The sequence below is a fragment of the Typopeltis vanoorti genome, chromosome 3 (assembly GCF_054136105.1).
Source record: "Typopeltis vanoorti isolate ZY-2024b chromosome 3, IOZ_Tvanoo_1.0, whole genome shotgun sequence".
In the NCBI taxonomy this organism is placed as follows: Eukaryota; Metazoa; Arthropoda; class Arachnida; order Uropygi; family Thelyphonidae; genus Typopeltis; species Typopeltis vanoorti.
In genome coordinates this window covers 141004277-141029250 of record NC_143551.1, presented here as the reverse complement: position 1 = coordinate 141029250, position 24974 = coordinate 141004277, and the positions used below count along the sequence as shown (strand labels likewise).

At 35.3% G+C, this 24974-nt stretch overlaps 1 protein-coding gene across 1 annotated transcript in view; it reads left to right on the top strand.

The window, feature by feature from the left end:
- Window positions 1-3910: 3910 nt before the first annotated feature.
- Window positions 3911-24974, top strand: part of LOC150108615 (uncharacterized) — a 40804-nt gene continuing 19740 nt past the window's right edge. Inside the window, exon 1 of the mRNA XM_090416074.1 lies at window positions 3911-4078. Within this exon, the coding sequence (XP_090272200.1) occupies window positions 3926-4078 (153 nt within the window). The 5' untranslated portion in view covers window positions 3911-3925. The remainder of the gene's footprint in view (window positions 4079-24974) is intronic.

Sequence of the window (24974 nt, the reverse complement as noted above, 5' to 3'; positions counted from 1 at the left end):
TCACAGGATTATAGCAGGGGCATGCCTTCACCCCCCCCCCCCCCTCACAAGCTGTTGCATCCTAATGCATCATGGTCAACCTGTTCTTTAGCTGTCAGTTATGTTTCTGTATTGTTATAACAGTTAATAGTCTCATACACAAACATCCTACTGATCCCAAGTGTTTTTTGCATGCTGAAAATAACAGGTGGCTGCATTCCAATTTTGTGAAGTGTATTACAGCTACATGGTTCTCATAATCTCTCCACTGCATATTAACTTGTACAGTCAGACAACTCTCTCTCACTAACAGAACTGAGTTTGCACTATTCTGTAGGTGTGCAGAAATTGTAATATTATTCAAGGCAAACCTCCATATATATGATTGAGAAAGTTTCCCAGTTACTCTGAAGATGATCTGCAAGTTTCAGATTGTAATAACAACTTGACTTGCTAATCAGTTTGCTTTATAGTGATTTTTTATAGTACTTGACACAACATATATTGAAAAATATTTGAACTGCTTTTTTATCCTGCCTTCCTGTTTCTTCAGGTTATAAAAAGTACTGAATTTCAAATATTAAATCTTAGTTATTTTGAAACTTTTGTTTTTCATTATTGGCCTTGCCTTGGTATTGCACTATTTAAGATACAAACTGTGCTTAGGTGTCCATATGTTCTCTTTTTATTAGTGCATTTTTGTTAAAATTTCACTGTCACAGGCCTGTCAGCTGTCTTGAACTGTTGGTTTTTCTTAGCGATTAGGTCGAAACCTTCAGAAGGCCAAAACTTTCCTTACATTGCCAAAATTGAAGTATTTTAGCTTCTCATCAAGGATTATTATTTAACAATGATCAAAAACCCACTTATACAAAATACTGCTTTCTGTCATAGGATTGCTCTAATATTGAAAAGAGGATTATTGCTCTTGTAAGATTTCTGCCTGGTCTCTGAGAACCAGCACTTCAAAACAATTGTCAGGCTATTGCTTTTCATTAAGTTTGAGCTCAACATTATATTAAATTTATGATTATATTAATCATAAAAGACAAATGTATGGGCACTTGTACAGACTTTTTTTTTTTTAACTAGTGCAGTATAAAGTAACTCTGAGTCAGAGGGTTGTGTTCTCATAAGCTCTCAGGTCTGTTTCAAATATTTGGCTTTGAAAGCACAATGGATTTTTAATATCCAAATCTTTCAGGCTCTTCCTGCAACTATTATTATTATTATTATTAAACAAGACCTCATGGAATCAAAGACTCGTCTAGGAGGTCCTTTTATTTCGCACACATCTCATCATACCGCGTCTTAAACACAATCAAACTCCTTGCAGACACCACACTTTCAGGCAAGGCATTCCAATCACTCACAACTCTGCACGAAAAAAACCTGCCTCTCACTCCCCTACTCACACCCTCTTTATACAGTTTCCAGGGATGACCTCTGGTTCTCCCCTGATCTCCCACTATTCTCTGTATAACTTCTCCACCATTGATCCTATAACAACCCCTTACCAACTTGTAGGTCTCTATCATATCTTCCTTCTCTCCACTAGACTCTGCAGATCACATCTTTTCAATCTTTGCTCATACTAGACATTCCAGAGGTCAGAAACTACCTTAGTCAGTCGCCTTTGGACCCTTTCCAACATCTCTTCATCCTTCTGAAAACCAGGTGACCAAATCTGAGCACAATAGTCCATGTGTGGCCTAATCAAAGCCTTATACAATGGAACAAGAATCTCCCTACTTCTACACGTCAGTGTCCTCCGCAGCATTCCCAGAAGTCTTTGTGTTGTCTTCACAATTTTGGTGATGTGTCCCCTAAATTTTAGATCCTTATCCACTATCACCCCCAGATCTCTTATTTTCTATACTTCCAACAATATATTCTCACCAAGCATAAATTCTGCATCCCATCTTTGTTTTCCAAATTTTAAAACCTTACATTTTGCAACATTGAACTCACATCCTCATTTGCTTGCCCAATCACTCAATTTATTCAAGTCTTCTTGCAAGGCCACAACATCTTCACTACTCTTTATGGTTCGTCCCAACTTTGCATCATCTGCAAACAACTGAATATCTCCATCCAAATCTTTGCCAATATCATTAATATACAAGTTAAATAGTAATGGCCCTAAAACAGATCCCTGAGGCACTCCACTAGTGACTTTCCTTTTCCTGGATATTGCACCCCCATACACAACTTGTTGATACCTATCAGATAGCCAGTCTCCAATCCAATGCACTAATCTAATATCCAACCCCATCTGCTCTAGTTTGACTGTCAACTTATCATGAGGTACTCTATCAAAAGCTTTTGCAAAATCCAAGTATATTACTGTGTATCCTTCTCCTCTGTCCAAGGAAGCAGTCACTTTATTGTAATAAGTAAGTAGATTACTAAAACACGACCTCCCTTTAGCAAATCCATGCTGTCCATCAAAGATTATACCATTGTTGTCAATCCAACTCTGGATCCTAGTTCTCACAAGCTTCTCCAACAACTTAACCACAACACCTGACACACAGATAGGCCTATAGTTTAATGCTTGAGTTCGATCACCTCCTTTATGAAGTGGCACAATCTTGCCCTCCTTCCACTCTTTAGGGACTTGAGCCAGTGCAAGACTCGTATTAAAAAAATATGTCAAGGCAGGTGTCAACTCTCTGGCACATTCCTTCAGAATACGCGGTGATATATTATCAAGTCCCACAGCCTTATTTACATTTAGTTTACTCAACTCCCCAATCACCTCTTGCTCACTTACAGTCAGTCTCTCCTCCCCATCATCAACTGCTCTTAATCTCTCCATGAAGTCACATTCACAAGATTGAAAGATCTTTATGAACTGCTCATTAAGTATCTCCACCACACATTCTGCAACAGCTGTCTTTATACCATTTCCTCCAATCAATGTCATTCTTCCATAATCATTCTTTCTTTTGCTGGCTACATATCGAAAGAACTCCCTAGGATTCTTTTTGGCTTCATTAGCTAACTGCTGTTCATACCTCTCTTTAGCTACTCTCACCAACCAAGTCACCCTCCTTGCCTGGTCTTTGTAGACCTCATGAAATTGGTTACTTTCACTTCTCTTATGCTGCCTCCACAATGCTCTTTTTCTCTGTATTGCATGCTTAATCTCTTTATTTATCCATCTCACACCTACCTTATTTAACCTTCTCACCCATGGTATACATTTAGACAATGCGTCTACTAAATATTTTTTGAAAATCCCCTAAGCTGCATTGATCTCTTTTCCAGCTAACTCCTCATTCCATGCTACACCTGCAAGCTGTCTCCTGAGCTCTTCATAATCACCCCCCCCCCCCCTTGTAGTTCCACATATACCCTTTTTTCACAGGGGTCCTTGCACTGCTGGCAACCACCCAAGTAATCACCTCATGGTCACTTTCACCAATTGGTGGATGATTTGATACCTCATTATAATAACTTTTATTCATCATGGTTATAACTTCTTCACTGTAAATCAAAGTGATTTACACAAGAGGTGTAATGATTAAATGCTCTTTTTACTTATCTTTTACTTATGTGATGCTTGTAGTATCTCAGTGTTTTAACTTCCTGAATATCATTTATGACATGTCTGAAAGGAATCTCTCATAGTGTCGCTATCTGTAATACAAAAATTCTTGCTTATACACATTCTATGCTCACAAGATCAAAAATTAGTTTTTTCTATAACTAGCACTCATTCAGTTAGTTTTTGTTTTGTAAGTATATCTTTTATTTTAATCTATTTAAAGTAATTTGTTATAAATTGTTTTATGTATATAATTTTTTTATAGAAGTATCCTTATAAAATGGCTTATAATTATTCCTTCATAAATATACTTATAAAAGTATACTCATAACAAGTTTATAATTTATTATTTATTAAATGTTAATTTTTGCAGATCTTTCTTGTTTAACTGATATGAAGCTTCAGCTCATTAAAGATTTTGTTAAAAGACATTTATATCAATACTCTCAGAGTTCTGCTGGAAGTACCAAATCACTGCCATCTTTGAACTGTGAAGAAAGTTCAACAGGTTCAGATTCATCTAACTTTAAACCTAAATTATCAAAAGTAGGTGAAGTTGATGTTGTATTATTGTGTGTGTGTGTGTGTGTGTGTGTGTGTGTGGTATGACAAATAATTTAATATATTTATCAGGACTATTCTAAATTTATATTTTCAAGAATTTTTCCTTTGCATATGAATAAATGCATGCAGCATCCAAAATATAACAGATTTATGGAATCAACTGCAATGTGTTGATAAAGTAACTTTAATTACCTTAAAAAAAAAATCACTCTAGACTAGGGATGCACAACATACAGCGATCCTTGGGCCAAATGCAGTCTGTTCAATGATTTCAATGCAACCTTTGGTAAAATAGAATAAATAGAAGAAAATATATTTGTATAATATTAAATGATTTAAAAAATCAGTAGATTCACATATTGCTATTGTTGATGTCAATAAATATTTTTATTAATTGGGAGAATTTGTTTACATTCCTTGCACCTTGACAGAAATCAGCTGTAACGTGTGCACTTATAAATACTAAAATTTGATCGGTTAGTCTCTCAACTTTGCACCAGCAATGCTCGCATGAAAACAATGTGTGTTATACTATATCTATGTAAATTGGGTAACATTTATTTTGTCAGTTTGTGAAGTAGTTACTTATAAATATTACAAATATTTTGTTAATATTACTTGTAAATATTAATCCAAAAAAATTGTTGGTTAAAAAAATGTAATGTATCACATTAAAATCCTATTTTCAATAAACATATCTATTGAACTTATATACATTTTATTTTTCACTAAAAATTCAAGTTTTGAAAAATGCCCACATAGGGGGAACAATTACTTGATTTTGGCCCGTGGCAGCATTTAAGTTGTGCACCCCTGCTCTAGACATTTGACTCATAACAAATTCCTGTCCATCCAAAGCACACTATACATACATATTGTACTAAAAGAAATTCACCGTAGTAAACTATCCATTTAAATTTATATATCAAGATGATCATCTACACAAAAACATGAGCAACATTACAACAGGAATCGGGAATAAGATTAAAACTAATTAACTTTGACTGGCCTACCTCTCATGGCAGAAACAAAGTAAAAAATTTAAAACATCGAGATGAAGTTGTTATAACTTCATCTTGATGTTATACCAACTAGAGTCACCTTTGAGTCCTTTATTCAAAGAGAACTTAGCATCATTAAAAAATTGTTGTAGTCTTCCAGTGAAATTGCTTGAACAATCCCAGAGTCCTATTGTTTAGCACTTATTGTGAACCCATTCAGCAACCAGTATGTTTCTAGAGATTCATTTCACCACCCAACACAGAAATTAGGAATAATTGGAACTTCAATTAATAAGTACAATTATGGGCATGTGGGGGAGGGGATGTGATGTGATGTGACATAAAAATGCTGAATAAAATTCCGTGTGTTGAGGCTTAGTGCTGTGAAGACATCATGTTGGAGGCTTAATGGAATATATACAGCACTTGGAAAGGATTAAAATCAGTTTTTAATCCTTTCAGAGTGCTGTATATATTCCATTAAGCATCCAACATGAAATGAATAAAATTATCAACAATAAAATAAAACATGGACAATACTGATTACTGAAAATAATATCCATTCTTTATGAAAAATTACTATATGAACAAATAAGCAGGATGTAAGCAGCATAAAAGTAGTTTTCATGTTAAAATTTAACATGAAAACTACTTTTAAATTTCCTATGAAATTAAGGCACTTATTTAGTTTCTCATTGAAGGCAGTATACTAAATTTAGCATATTTACATAAATGGCCCATTGTAGAATTAACATCAGAAAATGTGAACATAAATAGCACATCTGTTTATTCAACACTGTAAATTGTGGATGACCTTTCTGACAGTACACTAGGAACATGCCTCATGGTTAATTGGAAATGTACCCAGAAGTTACATATCAACAAAATGGGGTTGATATGTAAATTCTGGGTGGGTTAAAGAAGCATGTGTGGCCATTATTGATCAACTCGGCTCTAAACAACAATTGTAGCTTCAAAATTTTAAGGGTTTGATCAACATAATTTGACCCCTTAAACATATCACTTAACCAAATTTTGAGGTTTCTTTTGTTAGTAACATTTACAGATGAATGAGGATAAATGGAAACTCGTATCAAGCAGTTCCATCTGGAAGCTTGCAGTGTCTTTATCTTATTATAAGATTTCTTTGAACACTAGGACTCCATGCAGAAAAAATTTCTTTTGTGATGAATTTATAAGGTCGGAGAATGCTTTTTCATTTGTTTTAACTACAAAATACTGAGCTTTTTATAATAACAATACTACTTTTCTTTTTTTTTTTTAAATAAAAGCAATGATAACTAATGTCAACAGACAGATCTTTAACTTCATTGATTTGATTATATTTTTATTTATTTTGTAACAAGATGTCAACAATTTTGTCATGGATGTTCTTGTGAAGTACATCCATGAAAGTTATAAACTTATGCATTAATACCATAAGTGGGTTATCTTCATTTTCCTCTTTTGTGTTAGGTTCAAGGAACTTGCAGCTAAGCGATTAATTTACCTGCTAGAGTTTCTGGGAGAAAAAATTCTGTCACCTCTGTATGTGATCAGCTAGCTTTTTCAAATGAAAATCTCTTATAAAGGTTTTTTGCATTCTAAATGGAATTTGAACCCAGGTTTTTTCACCCAAATAACTTCTCTATATCATTTGGAAATGGTGAAGGGGTTTGGAATTAAATCCAGAAACTTCCAAATAAACTGGTGTTCCCACCCTGGTCATTAAAGTCACCTGTCATCTGATGACAGTTGCAAACATCCATGTGACAGTGGAATTTGAACCAGCAGTCTGATGGCTTGCCAGCAGAATAGAAATACATTTATATCAGGAGTATGTTTCCAAGATAATTAAAGTTATACTCAAAACACTTACTAATTTCACAAATCTGCTTAGATGAATTTCTAAGAATGTACTGTATCCTCAGGATTTTGACAGTAGTGTTTAAAAATATTATTTTATTACTGTTTTTTATCAACACATTTTTCTTCTCAAGTATTCTGTTTTCTTAAATCTGTTACTTTATCAGTCATTTCTTACTGAATATATCTATTCACTTTTTTCTCAACAGCCAGAAAGTAAATGTTAATAAAATAAAATATAAAATAAAATAATTCTTGCACTAAGTCAAATAAGAGGAACTGAACCATATGAAAAGGTTTCAATGTTGTGTGACTCACTTTATTTTTAATTACAAAAGATTTTTTTTTTATGATGGGCAATATGTCTACTATACATAAATGGATTTTTAACATTTAAATTTTTAAAAGTTTTATGATCTGGGAAAATTGTAGTCTTACCGAGTTTGATTGAGTTTTACCTTAAAAAATAAATAAATAAACTGATAATAATGGTAAGTAATCTGCTGCATACACTACTGGATATTCAAGGAAATGGTGTACCATATTTCATGAGAAGAACCCAAGAAATAAGAAAATGATTATTCTTTTTTCTTTCCTAAAGTTCTGTGTGATACAGGATACAAGTTGTACAGGAGATTTGAAATAGGAAGTGAATCACCATTTAGTTTTAGCAGGATAGCTGTGAATAACACTGAAAAGAAAAATGTACAAAAGTTTTTAAAAGAATCAAAGTTGAACAGCTGTGTAGGTGAAGTCAAATATACAATATTATTGGATAGAAACTGAGTGTAAAAACCAGAACCATACCTTAGAGACTGTTGCAAAATCTCAAAAAAACATTCATTTGGTCATGATATAGTGAATCCCTTTGCAAGGATAAAAGAAACAGAACTTCGTATTGGACTGGAGATGTTAGACAGTTGTGAAAAAGAAGAAATCGTATTGAAAGTTCATGGCAAATAAACTGCTAAGTTCTTGAAGAGACTGCATAGAAAAATATAAGAAGCTGATTACTTAGAAATGAAGAAGAGAGTACTGTAGAAGGAATTAGAAATTATAAAAACTGAAGATGGAGGATATTTTGGATGTTTGAGTAATTACTTTGAAAAATAGTTAATAAAGTGAATGATGACAGAACAGATGGAAAATTTTTGAGTAATGACAATGTACAGTACCTATTATTATTACTTGAGGTAGAAAAAGCTATCAGAAACAGGAAATTTGGAAAGGCAGTTGGAGTAGATGATATGTGACCAGAAATTCTTGTTTGTAGGTATTAAGTTTTACCTAATCTAGCCATAAATACGATTACAACTTAAAGTGCATAAATATTTAATCTATCAGTAAATCATTTACAGCTTTTAGCACATGAAAATCACATGTATATAGCAACACGCAATGTTCAGAATGTCCCTTTTTGGCATCGCGCACTCCCAAAGTCTGTGGCCAGATATTGATGGTGGCTTCTACAACATCCACTAAAAATGCTGCCACTGCTAACTCCAAATCCACCTTTAGACTTGCAGGCTAGGTTCTAGCATGGTATCTTGATACACTTTGGCAAAGGTTTTGACTCCTTTCTTGTAGAAATGCAAGTTGACTCTCCCCAATACATTGTTCCCACCAAACCATCACTGACATAGGATGATATGACCTCTCTGAATCGTGGGTTCTATTGTGCAACCATCTGGGGCATAGACCCGATCATTTGGGCAGTTAAATGAGTCTTCAGTAGTGAAAATCTCATCTGGAGGATATTTATGTCTGTTTTTTACATACGGCTTGAGAAGTGTTTTGATTTTTTCACCCTCTGCTGCATAAGTTGTGGTGTTAGGAAGTGGTAAGTAGAATGATGATAGACTCTCACCCCCAGGTCATCACTTAGTACACTTGACATCGTTCTCTGTGAAATGTTCATTTCTTACGACATCACTTTTTGCATTCTCACAGGATTACAGTGGAGGCATTTCCTCACAAGCTATTGCATCCTAATGCAGTATGGTTGACCTGTTCTTTGGCAGTCAGATACATCTTCTGTATTATTGTAATGATTAATAGTTGGATACACAGACACTGATCTCCAGTGTTTTTAGCATGTTGAAAATAACAGGTGGCCACATTGCAACCTTGTGAAGTATTATTACAAACTACACGGTTCTCATAATCTCCCCATTGCATGTTAACCCGTACAACTAACAAAACCGGGCTTGCACAAAATTCTGTGGGCAGTGTGAGGGTATGCAGAAGTTGCAACAGTATTTGTAGCAATACTAGGTACAAACTGGCTGCACAACATTTATCAGGTCAAAATCTAGATGATTCAATTGAACTTTCATAGGTATATATCCATCCATAAAAAAAGAAATAAAATAATGTGAGAGTCACAGGGAAATTTCTGTGTTGATATGTCAGTGTTTCAGATAAGATTTACAAATGGACTTAGAACAGGCTAAGAAAAATTGTTCAGTAAACTTTGTAAAGAACAGGGTTCAGACCAAATGGAATGTCAGGACTAGATTTTTTCTTTTAGATAAATAGTTAAGAAATCATGGGAATATACCAGGAATCTGTATTGAAGTTCTGTAGATTTGGAAAATTCATTTGAAAAGTTGCCAAGGATTATTTCTTACAGGTAGACTATATACATTAGATATAGTCCTATGGGAAGATCTATATGGATTGAGGTAGATAATAGTGTCTTAAAGATATAAATATGGGATCTTACATTGTTGGAGATTATGATTCAGCTTAATTATGACATACTAGCATATTGTCAGCACATATCTTGAAAATTTGTGTTAAGGTTGATGATGATAGTACCTTGTGATCAAATAGAATCAAGAGCTGAGGAATATGATAATGCATATTATATTCACTGTTATTCATCATCTATATGAATTTCATTATGAAGGAAAGTGGTATTAAACTTGTACCAAAATTGGAGATGTTAATCCATCTCCAATTTCATCTCTTTCATTTATGCTGATGAAATTATACACTTAAATAAATCCAGTACAAGATTCTTTAACTGAATGAATAACTGCTGTAATAAATTTTGTATGAAAATAGGCAAGAACTTTAAATCATCAACTGGATTCTGAATGGAGAACCTAAAGAATAACTAAAATTAGCATGCAGACAGTTTTTAGTGAGGATGGAAAATTAAATATGAAATGGACAAAAGAATTAGCAAAGCTTGTAGGAAGTTAACTGAAAATAAATTTGTATGGAATAAGAGAAAAATTAATCAAAACACTGAACTAGCTGTATACAAGACTGTTCAAACCAATTTTAATATATGGATTTGAGAGCTGAGTTAGAAGTAAAGTACTTGATAAACTAGAGACCAGAGATATAAAGAATTATATCTCTGGTCTCCTCATCTGTTTACTCCCCTAAGCTTTTAAGAAAGCTTAGGGGAGTAAACAGATGGCATTAAAAGCATAATCATATTAAAAACGAGAATATTAGAAAGCAACTTGACATTGGCATTAAAGATTGTGTGAGCAGGTTTTATGATCACTTAATCGAAATGGGGAGTAAATAGTAAACAAAAGAAGTGTTTTTTTGAGAGAGTGGCAGGAAAAAAAATCCAGGGAAAGACCAAGATCTAGGTGGAATGAAATATAAGATCTGACAAGATTGGAGTCCTGACAGATAACAGGAGGAAATTAGTAATAATGAAAGCTGTATATATAATACTGTCATAATATCCTTTACGGGTGCATATCAGGAATTTGATAAAGACCTTTTCACAAACTACTTCCTTTCTGTAGAGTATCATATTCCTATCCAACTCATCCTGAATTTCTATCTTTAACCATAACTTCTCCAATACAGTAATCACCACTCATGCAATGATAATAGTCTTTAATTTTCTAACTCTATTTCAGAGCCGTCATTATGTTATGAGACTGTCTTGCTCTCTTTACACTTCCTTGGGAACTCAGTCATTTCTGACTGTTTAGAGGTACTTCCATTTCTCATGCACTTTCTTATAGCTTACTAGTTGATATTCCATCCAGTCTTATATGTATTGGCATCGAGATTTTTTAATCAGTTCATCTGCCTCTAGTTCTGTTACATCAGTTGCTGCATTATATCAACCTTGATGATACTCACAAAGGGATCGATAGTAATTCAATTGCTTTAGTTTCTGTCACCTCTCTATCATATTGTTCATTAAAGTTATCCTTCCATTAACTCCCATTCCATGTTATTGTTCTGATCCTGTATATTTTGGCTGATATTGCTTTTCTGAAATACCATTTTTTTGCACTTGCTTATGGTAGAACTGCTCCAGGTTGCTTTCTAAGTTTGTCTTAGTCATCAGCTTGTAGTTGTATATATTCTGCATAATATACTGTCCTTGTAGCCTTAGTTGCTTTGGCCATAATCTGATATAAGAGCAAAAAAATCTACAACCGTCATGCTTTTGCATCTTTTATCACGTGCAGTCAGCATAGTGCTGGGTGTTTTGCTTCTTAACACTTCTGACACTCATTTTTGTAACATTCCTGAGACACCTCTTATTTTCAGTACTGTGTCATGCATACATGCACATGCTGAATCTACAAAGTTAAATTCCCTGAACATTGATGTCGTAGCTGCTGTTATCTTGTTATGCTTTGACACCATTAGGTGTCAAAGTTTAAGTATGATTTAAGTACCACCTTTTAAGCATGTCCTTGGGGAGGGAAATGAGAAAGTTCTGCAACAAGGCCAAATAGATTGCATAGCTAATTATAAGAATAGGCTAGGTGGTTGTTTATTATGTTCAGCTGAATTGGAGCATCAGAAACAAAAGGGTTGAGTTCATTGATTTATTGAATATGATGTGGCTTAAGATTGTTGCCATTAGTGAAACCTTGCTATCAGAATCAGATATGGTAACTGGGATCAGTGTAATGGGTATACTACTTTTAGGAATGACAGAAATGGAGGAAGAGTACTACTAATGATACCAGATGACTTAAGTCCAGGTAGAGTAGAAATGCAAGAAAACAATGAGGGTAACAATATCCTATGTAGCAGTGAGTTTGAGTCTATCTGGTGTGAAGTGGTGGCTAACAAAATGAAATATATGGTGGGGTGTTGCTACAGACCTGGTGGCTCAGTTGCAGGGGATGAAGAAATGCATCACCAATTTAGCCTTATGGGTGACAAACAAGTGATCATTATGGATGACTTTAATTTTGCATACAGTGATAGGGTAGATGAGAAATCTCATGATAAGAAAGAAGACGAATTTGTTGAATTGTTACGAGACAACTTTCTCGAGTAACATGTGAAAGAAGAGACTCGAGGTCAAAGAGTGTTGGTTTTGTTCATAGCATCAGAATGGGAGTCTGTTAAGAATATGACTATTTTACCACTAGTTAGTGACAGTGATCATGCTGTGCTTTCTTGGGTAGTATCTAATTCTATTGATGCTCTGATTAGAACAGATTACATGTTGAACTACAAAGCTGGAAATTATGATCCACTTAAGAGAATACTATCTTTGGTCTATGGTATCAGTTACTGAATGGAAAAATGTCAGCAATGAATGGGAATCTTTGAAAACGTGCTTAAATGAGGTGGTATCTGAACGTATCGCTAGTGTTAAGAATAAATAGATTTGAAGTGAAATGGATGTGCAATCTTATTAAAAGATTCACAAGAAGATGATGTGGAAAGAATATCATGAGAATAAGAGCGAGAGAAGTTAAGAAATATATAATGCTCAGGCCAGAAAAGTAACAAGTATTGTGTGGCAAGCTAAATCGGAGTGTGAAAAGAAATTGGCCAGCCATGCAAGCTAAAGGCAATCCAAAAGAATTTTATCATTATGCCGCAAGGAAAAGAAAGAATGAACGTGAAAGAATAACTTTGTTGAATGCAGATGGTAGCCTAATGTCAGAAACTAATGAGATTATTCAGTTAATGAGTGTTCACTTTGCCAAGATATGTGTATGTAATATGGTGTATAGTGCTACAATGGATGAAGAGTTAGAGGTTCATGAAAATGAGGTCGAAGAGCTGTTGCAATGCTCAGCTGAATTGACTAGGCCTTTCACATGTTTGTTTAACTTGAGTCTCACCTCAGGAATGATACCACAGGAATGGAAGAAATGTATGATATTTCCATTGTATAAGGGTGGTGTAGAAACTGATGTCTAACTACTGACCTATCAGTATCTCTGGTGTGGCAGTAAAGATTTTGGAGAAGTCGGTAAGAACTGGCATAGAGAAATGGGTAAACAAACAAGCTATGCTCTGCAAGGAGCAGCATAAATTTATTAAGGACGGTCATGTTTAGCAGTTTGCTCATATTTGATAACAGTGTTACGGCTGAGTTGGATAAAGGGAATGGATACATTATGATAATGTTGGATTTTTCTAAGGCATTTGATATATTCCAATCCCATATTCTCCATAAACTGGAGAATATGAGATTGGAATACAAACTCTTGCCTTGGATCAGGGGATGGTTGACAGACAGATATCAAAATGTGGTATATGGTGGGTGTGAATCTGTCAGATTTATGGTGACCAGTGGCGTACCTCAGTGTTCAGTCCTTGGGCCATTATTCTTCAATCTGTACATTAATGACATCAGGCAGGGCAATCAAGGATGCTACTGATATTGAGCACTTACAAAATGATTTGAATAGGCTAGATATTTGGGCAAACGAAAATGGCTGTCAGTTTAATGTTAGTAAGTATAAAGTTATGCCCTTAGTGGGGTTATGCTACAAGAAACTGAGGAGGCAAGGGGATATTGGTGGATAGGAATTTGAAGTTCAAAGGTTGCAAATGCAACTCAGGGGATAATTGCAATGTTAAAGTGAACCTTGACATCTAAGGATAAGGAAGTCGTTTTGTCTTTTTATAAGGCTTTCATAAGACCACGCCTGGATTATTATACACAGATTTGGTCTCCCAGATTCCAAAAGGATAAAGAAGCTGTGGAAAGGGTGCAGAGAAGAGTTACAAAGATTATATCTGTATTATGAGATTTAGATTATAAAGACAAATCGCAAGCATGTGGATTACAGACTGGTTAACAAGAGAAAGAGGGGTGATATGATAGATGTCTATAAACTTTTGAATGGGTGTTATAGGATATCATCTCATGAAATTTTCATTATATGGAAGTTGGGGGGGAGAATATGGTAGCATCCATGGAGGTTAAGTTTGTTCACAGTAAAAAAATAAAAGGATAAGAGCTAGGTTTTTCTCTCATAGAGCAGTGAGTAAGTAGTGGAATAGTTTGCCTTGAGGGGTAGTGAGTGCATCTAGTGTGAATGGATTTAAGGGAGGGGGGTATGACAACTGGTTTGAGTGATTTATAGCTTCCTCAATGAATCCTTGACTCCTTGGAGGTCTCAGATAATAATAATATATAAAAATGTTGTTTATTATTTTAACGGTATATAATAGAACATAGAAACTAAGTAAATAATTAATTTATTAACTTATTGCTGATATTTCGCTGGTGTTATAACCAGCATCTTCAGAGCACAAAAACACTGTTTGTCACAATACGCGAGACTATAACAACATGGTGTACTTAAACAAAATTGTAGCAGCAACACAAAGACTAGTCCTGATTTTGGCGCCCTCTATCTGAAAAAAAAAAAAAAACAGAGCTATCACATATTACTAGAGTCCTAGAAAAGTGCTAGTTTTTTCTTAATATGACTGTCTCCCAGATCTTCGGCAAGTTAATACAGCCATATTTGTTGAGATTTGGAGTGTGTTTTAGGGCTTCTGTTGCCTCTAAGAACAATCTCTCTGATTTATATGGGTTTCTGTGTAGTACTTTTGTGTTTTTCCAGTTGATCCTGTGTGCAAGGGTATCCAGAGCATGGTTTGCTAGGCCCGACTTCCCATAATGATAATTCCGGACGTATCTTTTATGTTCGCTGATGCGGATGTTCACAGTTCTTCCTGTTTGACCGTAGTAGGCTTGATTACATGAGCAGGGTACTTGGTAGACTCCTAGATGTGATAAAGGAGGAATGCTGTCCTTGGGTGAGCGGATGAGGGTGGCTAATTTGCTACATGGTCTGAATGTAGTGCGTAGTTTATGTTTATTGAGAATTCTTGAGATCTTTTCGGATGTGCCTTTAATGTAAGGGATGGTGACTGTTTTGTTGTAGTTCTCTGTGGTGGATGGTGGGAGGGGTTTCTTAAGAGTGTTTAGTATTTTGTTTATTTTATGTGGATTGTAACCGTTGGCCAAGAAGGTGTGGCGTAAGTGAGTCAGTTCAGCAGTAAGAGCCTTGTCATTGGAACAGATTGCTCTCGCTCTATGGGTTAGTGTTTTTAATATGCCATATTGTTGAGAAGGATGATGGTGTGATTGTTTGTGTAAGTATCTACCTGTATGTGTGGGTTTTCTAAAAACTGAAAATGATAAGGAACCATCTGGAAGACGTGTGATAAGTGTATCCAGGAAGGGCAGACAGTTGTTGGCTTCCAGTTCCATAGTAAAGTGGATTTTTGGATGTTGGCTATTTAAATGTGCTAAGAATGTTTTCAGTGTCTCTGGGCCATGTGACCAAATAGCAAGCACATCGTCAACATAGCGTAGCCAAAGTGTTGGTTTGAGAGTGGCTGTATTGATTGCTTGTTTTTCCAGGTGTTCTATATAAAAGTTGGCTGGGGGGGGGGGTGCCTATGGCTGTCCCATCTATTTGTTTGTATATTTTCCCTTTCCATGTGAAATATCCTGCATGTATTGTGAATTTGAATAGTTCAAATATATCAGGGGAGGAAGTGTGACTTCAGTAGATTGAGGGTTTCTATTAGTGGTATATTTGTGAATAGTGAAGTGATAGCTTACTATTAAGTCTGAGCTTTTTAGGGTAAGGTGTTGTAAGATCTTTGCTTTTTAGGTGTGCTGAATTTTTGACAAAGGAGGGAGAATTGTTTGTGAGAGTGGCTAGTAGCTTCGCTAAATGTCTAGCCAGTTTGTATGTGGGACTATTTATACTGTCCACAATTAGGCGTAGGGGTGTGCCTTGCTTGTGAATTTTTGGTGCTCCATAGATCCTCGGTGTTTTAACATGGAAGGGCTTGAGTTTGTTAACTGTGTCTTTGGGCCAGGAAGTGACTTTTTTCAATAATTTTTGTGTCTTATTCTTTTGTGTGTTGGGATTGCGATCTATAATTTTGTATGTTGACTGATCTTGTAATAGTGTGTGCAAAAGAATAAGACATGAAAATTATTGAAAAAAGTCGCTTCCTGGCCCAAAGACACAGTTAACAAACTCAAGCCCTTCCATGTTAAAACACCGAAGATCTATGGAGTTTATTTATGGAGTTTAAACAACCACAATGAATATATATTCATTGTGGTTGTTTCCTTGGTTTTTCACCCACAAGCTCATCCCACAAGCCCATATATTCGCCTTTTATTAGTGCATTTAGATTTCACTGGCCTAACGACTCAAACTTTTTGGTTTTCTCAGTAAGACCATGCAGGAATATTTTGATTTGGCTGTAAGATCTAAATGGATATGTAAATATCCTTTACATAGTTACCATATTTTTCACCTTACAAGATGCGTTTTTTTTTTTTTTTTAACCTAAAATTTATCTGAAAATTAGGATCTGTTGTGTAAGTTAGTCAAATGCCTCTAATACACTGATGTGTTTTTTTATGTATGCGGAGTTACAGTGTGTCATCACTTGTGGGTAATGTGTGATCAGTGTAAATAGCTGCACGATTGTTAACGGTCATGCATTTAAATTAGTGATTACATTTTTTTTATAATCCGTGGATTCTATGAAGCACAGACATAGATATACGATTGTGTTTAAGCGTAGTGTGATTTAGTATGCAAAAAAAGGAGGGCAGCAGAGCGGCACTTTGCACCTCTGCCTACAGAAAAAATTGTATGAACTTGGAGGAAACAAGAGCAGCAATAGTAGAAGCAAATTCTAAAAAACACAATCTCTGCAGAAAACCGGCATAATGGCCATAAATTGAAAATGAATTAAAAACTTGGATAATGGATCAAAGAAGATCAGATTGCTGCGCATCTACAAAAATGATTATTTTACGAGCAAAATTATTGGCAATAGAAAGAAATATCATTGATTTTACAAGGTTGCCAACATTGTGCTTTAGATTTATGAAGAGAAATGGTTTATGCATGTGTTCGAAAACAAAAATATCACAAAAAATGCCAGACAAATTCAAAAATAAATTGATCGAGTTTCACAGATTCATCATAAATGCTAGAAAACAAGTCAATTTTGAACTTTCACAGATAGCTAATAGCATGAATTGCCTCTGACTTTTAAAGTGCCCTCAAACTTGACTCAAAAGGTAAAAAAAAATAACACTGTTAAAACTTCTGGTCCACGGAAAAATCCACTATACTGTTGTTTTGTTGTTGTTGTTTTTTCATACTGTGTGTATGGAACAAAATTGCTACCTTTTTTAATTTTTAAAAGAAAAATATTGCCCAAAGAAAAACTTCCAAAAGGAGTTTACATTCATGTTCATCCAAAAGGATGGATGAGGGAGTGATGAAGTTTGGATAAAGAAGGTGTGGTTCGGACATCCTGGCAGTTTGCATCAGAAACCTACTTTGTTAGTATGTGATAAATTTAGATGCCATAAAACCTAATCTGTTAAGTATGAACTTTGCAAAATGAACACAAAAATAGCTGTAATCCCAAGAAGACTCACCTCTGCACTTCAGCCTTTAGATATCAATAAACAAACCATTTAAAGGATTTGTGAGGGAAAAATGGATAAATTTGATGTATTCTCCAAATTTTGAAGAAACACATACGGGTAGGAGAAAGGCCACAATTTTGCAGGTATGCGAATGGGTAAACAGTTCGTGAAATAAAGTGAAACCCAAAATTATTATAAAATCTTTTCAAAAGTGTGGCATCAGTAACTCTGTTGACAGTACGGAGGATGACCTATTATTTCAAGACAGCAACAACTCAGTTTCTTCATTAGAAACTGAGGTTAATCAAGTTCAGAAAAATTTGAGGATGAAGATGAATAAAGATTAGAAAAGAAGATTAATGAAATTTATAAAAATTTTTATATTATGATTATATATATATATATATATATATATATATATATGTAGAAAGTATACCCAAGGTAAAAATACTTTCTACATTTATATCTCCTCCAGAGATTTTTATTTAATAAGGTTAAAACACTTTATGGTAACTTGTTTTGGTGAAATACTTACAAGCTCTGTATTACTAAATCTTAGTATTTCTAGCCTAGCTCCCACTGACGAGACCTCAATAAAGGTCGAAACTGGTCTGGGTAGTGGCCCCTTGCCTTTAATACAAAACATCATACATCCCCTTCTTGGAGATGTGTTTTGGCATTAAGGGTAAATATTAAGATTAGTGATCGGAGCTTGTTCCACCTTTGCCACGAGTTGCCCTGGTCCTGCACTACCTGTGGGATCAGTTAGACTTGCATCAATTGCAGGCGCAAACTTGACTTTTAGTCTGTTTGCTTACTTGGGAAATGGAGTAAAACCAGGTTTAAAATTGCTTGGTATCTTTAACATATATATATATAATTACATTTTTTAATGATTTGAAAATTTTTTAAGAATAATTATTTTTTTATCTAATAAACAGATAATACATGAATTAAAATTTTAATTAAAAAAATTAATATATACATGAAAAATTTGACATGAAAAATGTCCAGTACAGTGTCGCGTCTTATAAGGCAAAGAATACGGTAGCTACTTTTACCAGATTGAAGCCTTTGGCTCTTTATTTTAGTAATTAAGATGTTAATTTCCTGTAGAATTTAATGTTTGATTTCCACATGAAATGCATGGAAATCAAACCATTAATGTGATCATAATATAAAAAATTGTTTTCATGTTGTACAGACTATTGTATAATTTTGGAAGTTTATTTTCCACTTGGTTAGACTATAATAAATTTAGTTTAATCCTTTATCCAAGTGTAAGCAAACAAAGTTTGCCGCAGAAGTATCTTCAGGACTGAGGCAACTCATAGTAAAGGTGGACCAAGCTCTCATCACTCCTTGTCTCAGTATCTCCCATAATGCAAAGCACATGTTGCAGACATGTATAATGCTATGCATTAAGGGAAGGGCCACTACCCAGACTGGTTTCGACCTTTATTGAGATCTTGTCAGTGGGAGCCAGACCCAGAAGTGGTGATACTAAGGCAGAAGCAAAGGAGAGGTCATATTTACTTATACGAGTTGCCAAAAGGTGTACCACCTTATTATTAATGAAGGTCAAAAAAAGTATTTCGACCTCAATAAAGGTCAAAACTGGTCTGGGTAGTATCCCTTCCGTTAATGCATAGTATTATACATGTCTGCAAGGAGATGTGTTTTGCATTATGGGAGATACTGAGACATGGAGTGATGAGAGCGTTACCACCTTTACTATGAGTTGCCTCATTCCTAAAGATACTTAAGTCGCTAACTTTGTTTGCTTACACTTGGATAAAGGATTAAACTAAATTTATTATATTGTATAATTTGTTTATATCTGTGAAGTTATGGTTTGTATGTTACAACCATTTATATTTTTTGCTAACGCATTGCCAATTTTTAATGCGTAATCTCAGGTGGTGTACAAGGTACTATAACATTAGCTATCACCTTTTATTTCCTTATAAGGAGTAGGCAAGTCATTTTAGGAAGAATGAGCAAGCAGTTCAATCTTCACTGGTAGCCAATCAGTGTTAGCTAGCCTAGGACTATCATTGATTTTAAACGGCATCCAGTGAAGAGATGGCTGAGAAGTGCTACCAACTCATGCTTCCTAACCCTAACATCGTTTTTTTTTTAATGTCAACTGTGGATTCTACAGTTGATTACCTTGAGTTTACAGGATGAAAAATCCAAGTTTCCTGGAGTAAAAAACCTGCTTGCCCATGCTAGATATTGACTAACTCGAGAACTGGTCAAAGAAAGGCTTAGAAAAAGTTCCTCTGTTTGATGACTAGAATCGAGCTCACGACATTCTTTCTTTGGATGACCTAGCATTGAGGAGTGCAAATGCCACTTCTGCTAAGCTACACAAGCTCAGTGTAGAGTTTGGTCTGCATTATTTACCTAGGATTCCTCTAGGTCTCATTTTTTCTGCTATCCCTGCATCAGGCACCCATTTTATTAATTCTCTTCTCTTCCATTCTGTGACTATTCTACAGTGGATTAGCTCTACTTAGTGTTTTGAATGCTAACAACATCAAGTTCTTTTTTTCATAATCTTCAGTTTTAATAAGATTCTGCCATTAATACAATCTGATTGCTCCCTTAATTTTTCTCAAAACTAGTCTTTGATCAAATGTTTTATTCATAACCAATTCTCAAATCCATGAGACCAGATCGCGAAAACATCGTCAACATATCTAAGCCAGGCTTTGGGTTTTTAAGGGGAGGAACCTAAAGCAAGTTGTTCAAAATGTTCTATATAAAATTTAGCAATGGGGATGGGGGGGGGGGATAATGGTGCGCTCATGGCTGTGCCTTCTTTTTGTAGGTAGAAAGCTTTTTGCCTTACAAAATAACCAGAACGTAATACAATGACACAATTCTAAAAGAAGGATTGTGTTATTGATTGGGACATTCATAAAGAGGGCAAAGATGTCAAAACTGACTAATAAATCATCTTTTTCTAATGTAATGTTTTTGATGATGATTATGAAGTGTTGTGTGTTTTTGATATAGGAGGGGGGAATGACCTACCAACTCCTTGAGTGTTGCTGCTAATTTTTTGGCTAAGTGATAAGTCGGGCTATCAATCCCTTTGACTATCGACCTTAGTGATGTGTTTTCTTTGTGAATTTTCGGTAGCCCGTAATTCTCAGGGCACGAGTGTAGTGTGGAAATAGTTTTTTGACCGTATATCTTGACACACTTCATAAACATCATCAGAAACATTACATTAGAAAAAGATGATCTATTAGTCAATTTTGACGTCTCTGCCTTCTTTACGAATATCCCAATCAATGACACAATCCTTCTTTTATAGAACAAATTTCCTCCAGATATTACACCGCTCTTTGCGCATGTATTACTGGTCTGGTTATTTTGTATGACAAAACGCTTTCTACCTACAAAAAGAAAGCACAGACATGGGCTTGCCATTATCCCCCCCCCCCTATTTCTAACTTTTATGTGGAACATTTTGAACAACTTGCTTTAGGTTCCTCCCCTTTAAAACCCAAATTTGACTTAGATACGTTGACGATGTTTTCACGATCTGGTCTCATAGCCGCTAGACACATTCCTTAGCCACCTAAACGAGCAGCACAGAAGTATACAGTTCATAATTGAGATCGAAAAACATAACACACTGCCATTTCTAGATACACTTGTCACGTCTCCCCTCGGGCAATATTTCCGTCACTGTTTACCGAAACCGACACATACTGGCCAATATATACACACAAACTCCTATCACCACCCAACACATAAACTAGGTGTCGTCAATACCCTAAAAAACAGTGCTCTGATGATCTGCTCCACTGAACAGGCACTGAAAAACGAATTTAAAGTGATCAGCAATACTTTTCAAAAAAATGGATACAGCCAAAACACTAACAAAATTCTCTACAAGACTTCAATAAAAAACAAAGACAAATGAGACTACATTAAAGGGACATCAGACAAAATAAACAGAGTACTACAAAAATACAACTCAAAGCCACCTTTAAACCTCCTGCAAAATTAAAAATCTTGTCAACTCATCCGAAGACCCACTCCCTCCGCTGGCCCACCCTGGAATATACCATACACAGGAGAAACAGGACGCATAATTCCAGTCAGACAAAAAGAACATAAACGACACATCAAATATAATAATTATGGTGAAGCTGGCCTTTCTGATCATGCCCTGTGAATACTTTACATAGAATTGACTGGAAAAGCACTAGTTGTCTACATCAGGTATGAAGTTTTGGTATGAATTTGAGTTCATACCAAAACATGGTATGAACGCAAATTTAAGGAAGCCCATTATCAACCACCCCAATCTAAACAATAATGATGGTCTAAAAATCCCATACATCATCATCATCAAATTCCTGCTATGTACCCTCAAGGGGTGTACAAGATATGGCAGTACTACATGAAAAAATTACATCATTACTAACTTCCTATCTACAATTTTCCTCCAAATAAGTCTGTTACTTGTCAAGACTCCAACATTGTCAGATCTTATATTTCTATCGTCTAAGGCACTTTGTACCGTATCAATCCACCTATATCTTGGTCTTCCTCTGGGTCGTTTTCCTGCCAACCTGGCAGAGAACACTTGTTTTGCTAATCTTTCCTCTCCCATTCTATTTAAGTGACCATACCACCTGAGATTAGCTCTGCTAATGCATTCCTAGATGCTGACAATGTCAAGTTCTTTCCTAATATCCTCATTTTTAATATGATATTGCCATTGATGCCATCTGTTCACGCCTCTAATCTTTCTCAGGACTCTCATATCTGCGGTCTCTAGTCTTTGGTCAAGTGTTTTACTTCTGACCCAGCTCTCAGATCCATAAGTTAAAACTGGTTTGAACACTGTCTTGTATACAGCTAATTTCGTGTTCCGACTAATTTCTCTCTTATTCCATATGAATTTATTCAGTTGCCTTCCCACCATACCAGCTTTGCTGATTCTGTTGTCTATTTCTATATTTAATTTACCATCTTCAGTAAAAATCGTGCCTAAGTAGCTGAAATGTTTTACTTGTTCCACAGGTTCTCCATTCACAACACAGTTGACATTTTCAATGATTCTGCCTATTTTCATTGTCTTTGTCTTTTTATTGCTGACCTTCATACCATATCTATTACAACAGCTATTCAATTTAGTCAGAGAATCTTGCAGACTTGTAGTGGATTTATTTAGAAGTATAACATCATCCGCATAAAGCAAAGAGCTGACATTAACATCTCCAATTTTGATATCAGGTTTAATACCACTTTCCTTCATAATGTGATCCATATAGATAATGAATAACAGAGGGGATAATGTACATCCTTGTCTCACACCAGATTTAACATTAAACCATCTTCCTGTACTTCCTTCAATTCTAACTGCTGACTCACAACTCAAATAAAAACTAAGTATTGCTTGATATAATGCCCCATTGACACCATATAACTGCAGCATATTGAATAGCTTCTCTCTTGGCACCTTTTCATATGCCTTTTCCAAATCGACAAAACTTAAATACAGATCTTTGTTATATTCCCATGCTTTCTCGACTATTTGTCGTAAAGTGAAGAACTGATCCTGACAGCCTCTATTTGGCCTGAATCCAGCTTGTTCTTCACCAAGCTTTTCTTCCACAATTCTTCTCAACCGTTTCTCAAGTATACTTGCATAGATCTTGCCAGGAACACTCAGTAGGGAAATACCTCTGTAATTCTCACATTCAGTTTTATTTCCCTTTTTATATATGGATACTATGAGAGCTCTAATCCAATCATCAGGAATTCGTCCCTCTGTCCAGGCTTTCTGAACTATGCAGTGCAGCCACTGTAAGACTTTTATACCACCATACTTCAGCATTTCTGGTCGAATATCATCTACTCCTGCTGCCTTTCCACATTTCAAGCCTTTGATGGCTTTTTCTACTTCAAGTACGGATATGTATTCCTGACTGCATGCCTGGTCAGTGTTTTTTATCACTGTGCTGTCATCACTGCTTGTTTCATTTAGCAGTTTTTCAAAGTAATTACTCCATACATCATGGATATCTTTTTCTCCTGTTTTCATGTCACCTTTATCATCTCTAACTCCTTTTACAGCACTCTTTCCTCCATTCCTAAGCTTCTTCAACAACCTCCAGAATATTTTGCCACCTTCTTGATATTTATTTTCTATATTCTTGCCAAAGTCCTCCCATGACTTTTGTTTAGCTAGTTTTACACACTGTTTAGCTTTCTTACATTTGTCTCTGTATTCTGTAAGAGTAAAAGCTGACTTATTTGCCAGGAACTTTTGATATGCTTTCTTCTTTTCCTTCACTGCCTCTTTAACTTCCTGTGTCCACCAGGGAGTTCTGATTTTTTTATCCTTGCACACAACCTCACCCCATGCCTCTCTGGCAGAATCAATCAATGTTTTCTTCAGTTTGCCACTTAATCTCCAATGTTTAATTCCTGTTCTCAAACTCTTTCATTTTCTTTTCAATAATCTTTCTGTATTTTAGTCTACAGTTCACATCTGAGAGCTGCTCAACTTTTATTCGCTTTAAAACTTTCTTACATGTTATTCTTTTCAATATGAAATTCAATTTTATCCTGCTCAAGACTAAATAGTGATCACTTCCAATTTCAAATCCTCTGTACACTCTGGTGTCCTGCACCAGGGAGAAAACATCACTATCAACAATAACATAGTCAATGAGACTTCTTATTCCTAGCCTCTTCTCTCCATGTGAATTTGTGCACATTTTTATGTTGGAACATGGTGTTAGTAATAACTAGTCCATGTCCTGAGCAGAAATCCAACAGATATTTGCCATTATTATTAACTTTGCTCTTTTCTCCAAATTTTCCCAAAATATTTTTGTATGTCTCGCAATCATTTCCTACTCTGCTATTTAGATCCCCAACAAGGACCAACTTTTCCATTTTCATTGTGTCAGTTGCTTTTTCTAGAGCGTCAAAAAATTCCTCCACTTCTACCTTAGTAGAACCTTCTGTGGGACCATAGGCACAAATAAGTCTCATTGTCCAGTTCCCCATTCTCATATTTGCCCACATTACTCTACTTGAGACTGACTGCCATTCAAGAAGATTAGCCTCGTATTTTGTGTTGAATACTATGGCTACTCCTTCTTTTCCTTGATTGTCATTGCCTGAATATAACATTTTGTATTTATTGCTTAGAAAGATCTCACCAGTTTTGGTCTTTTTTGTTTCAGTCACCCCTATTATGTCGATCTGGTACTTATCTAATTCCTCAGGTAGCTCCATTTCTTTGCCATTCAGGCTTCTTACGTTGATAGTACCGATCTTTAACTCT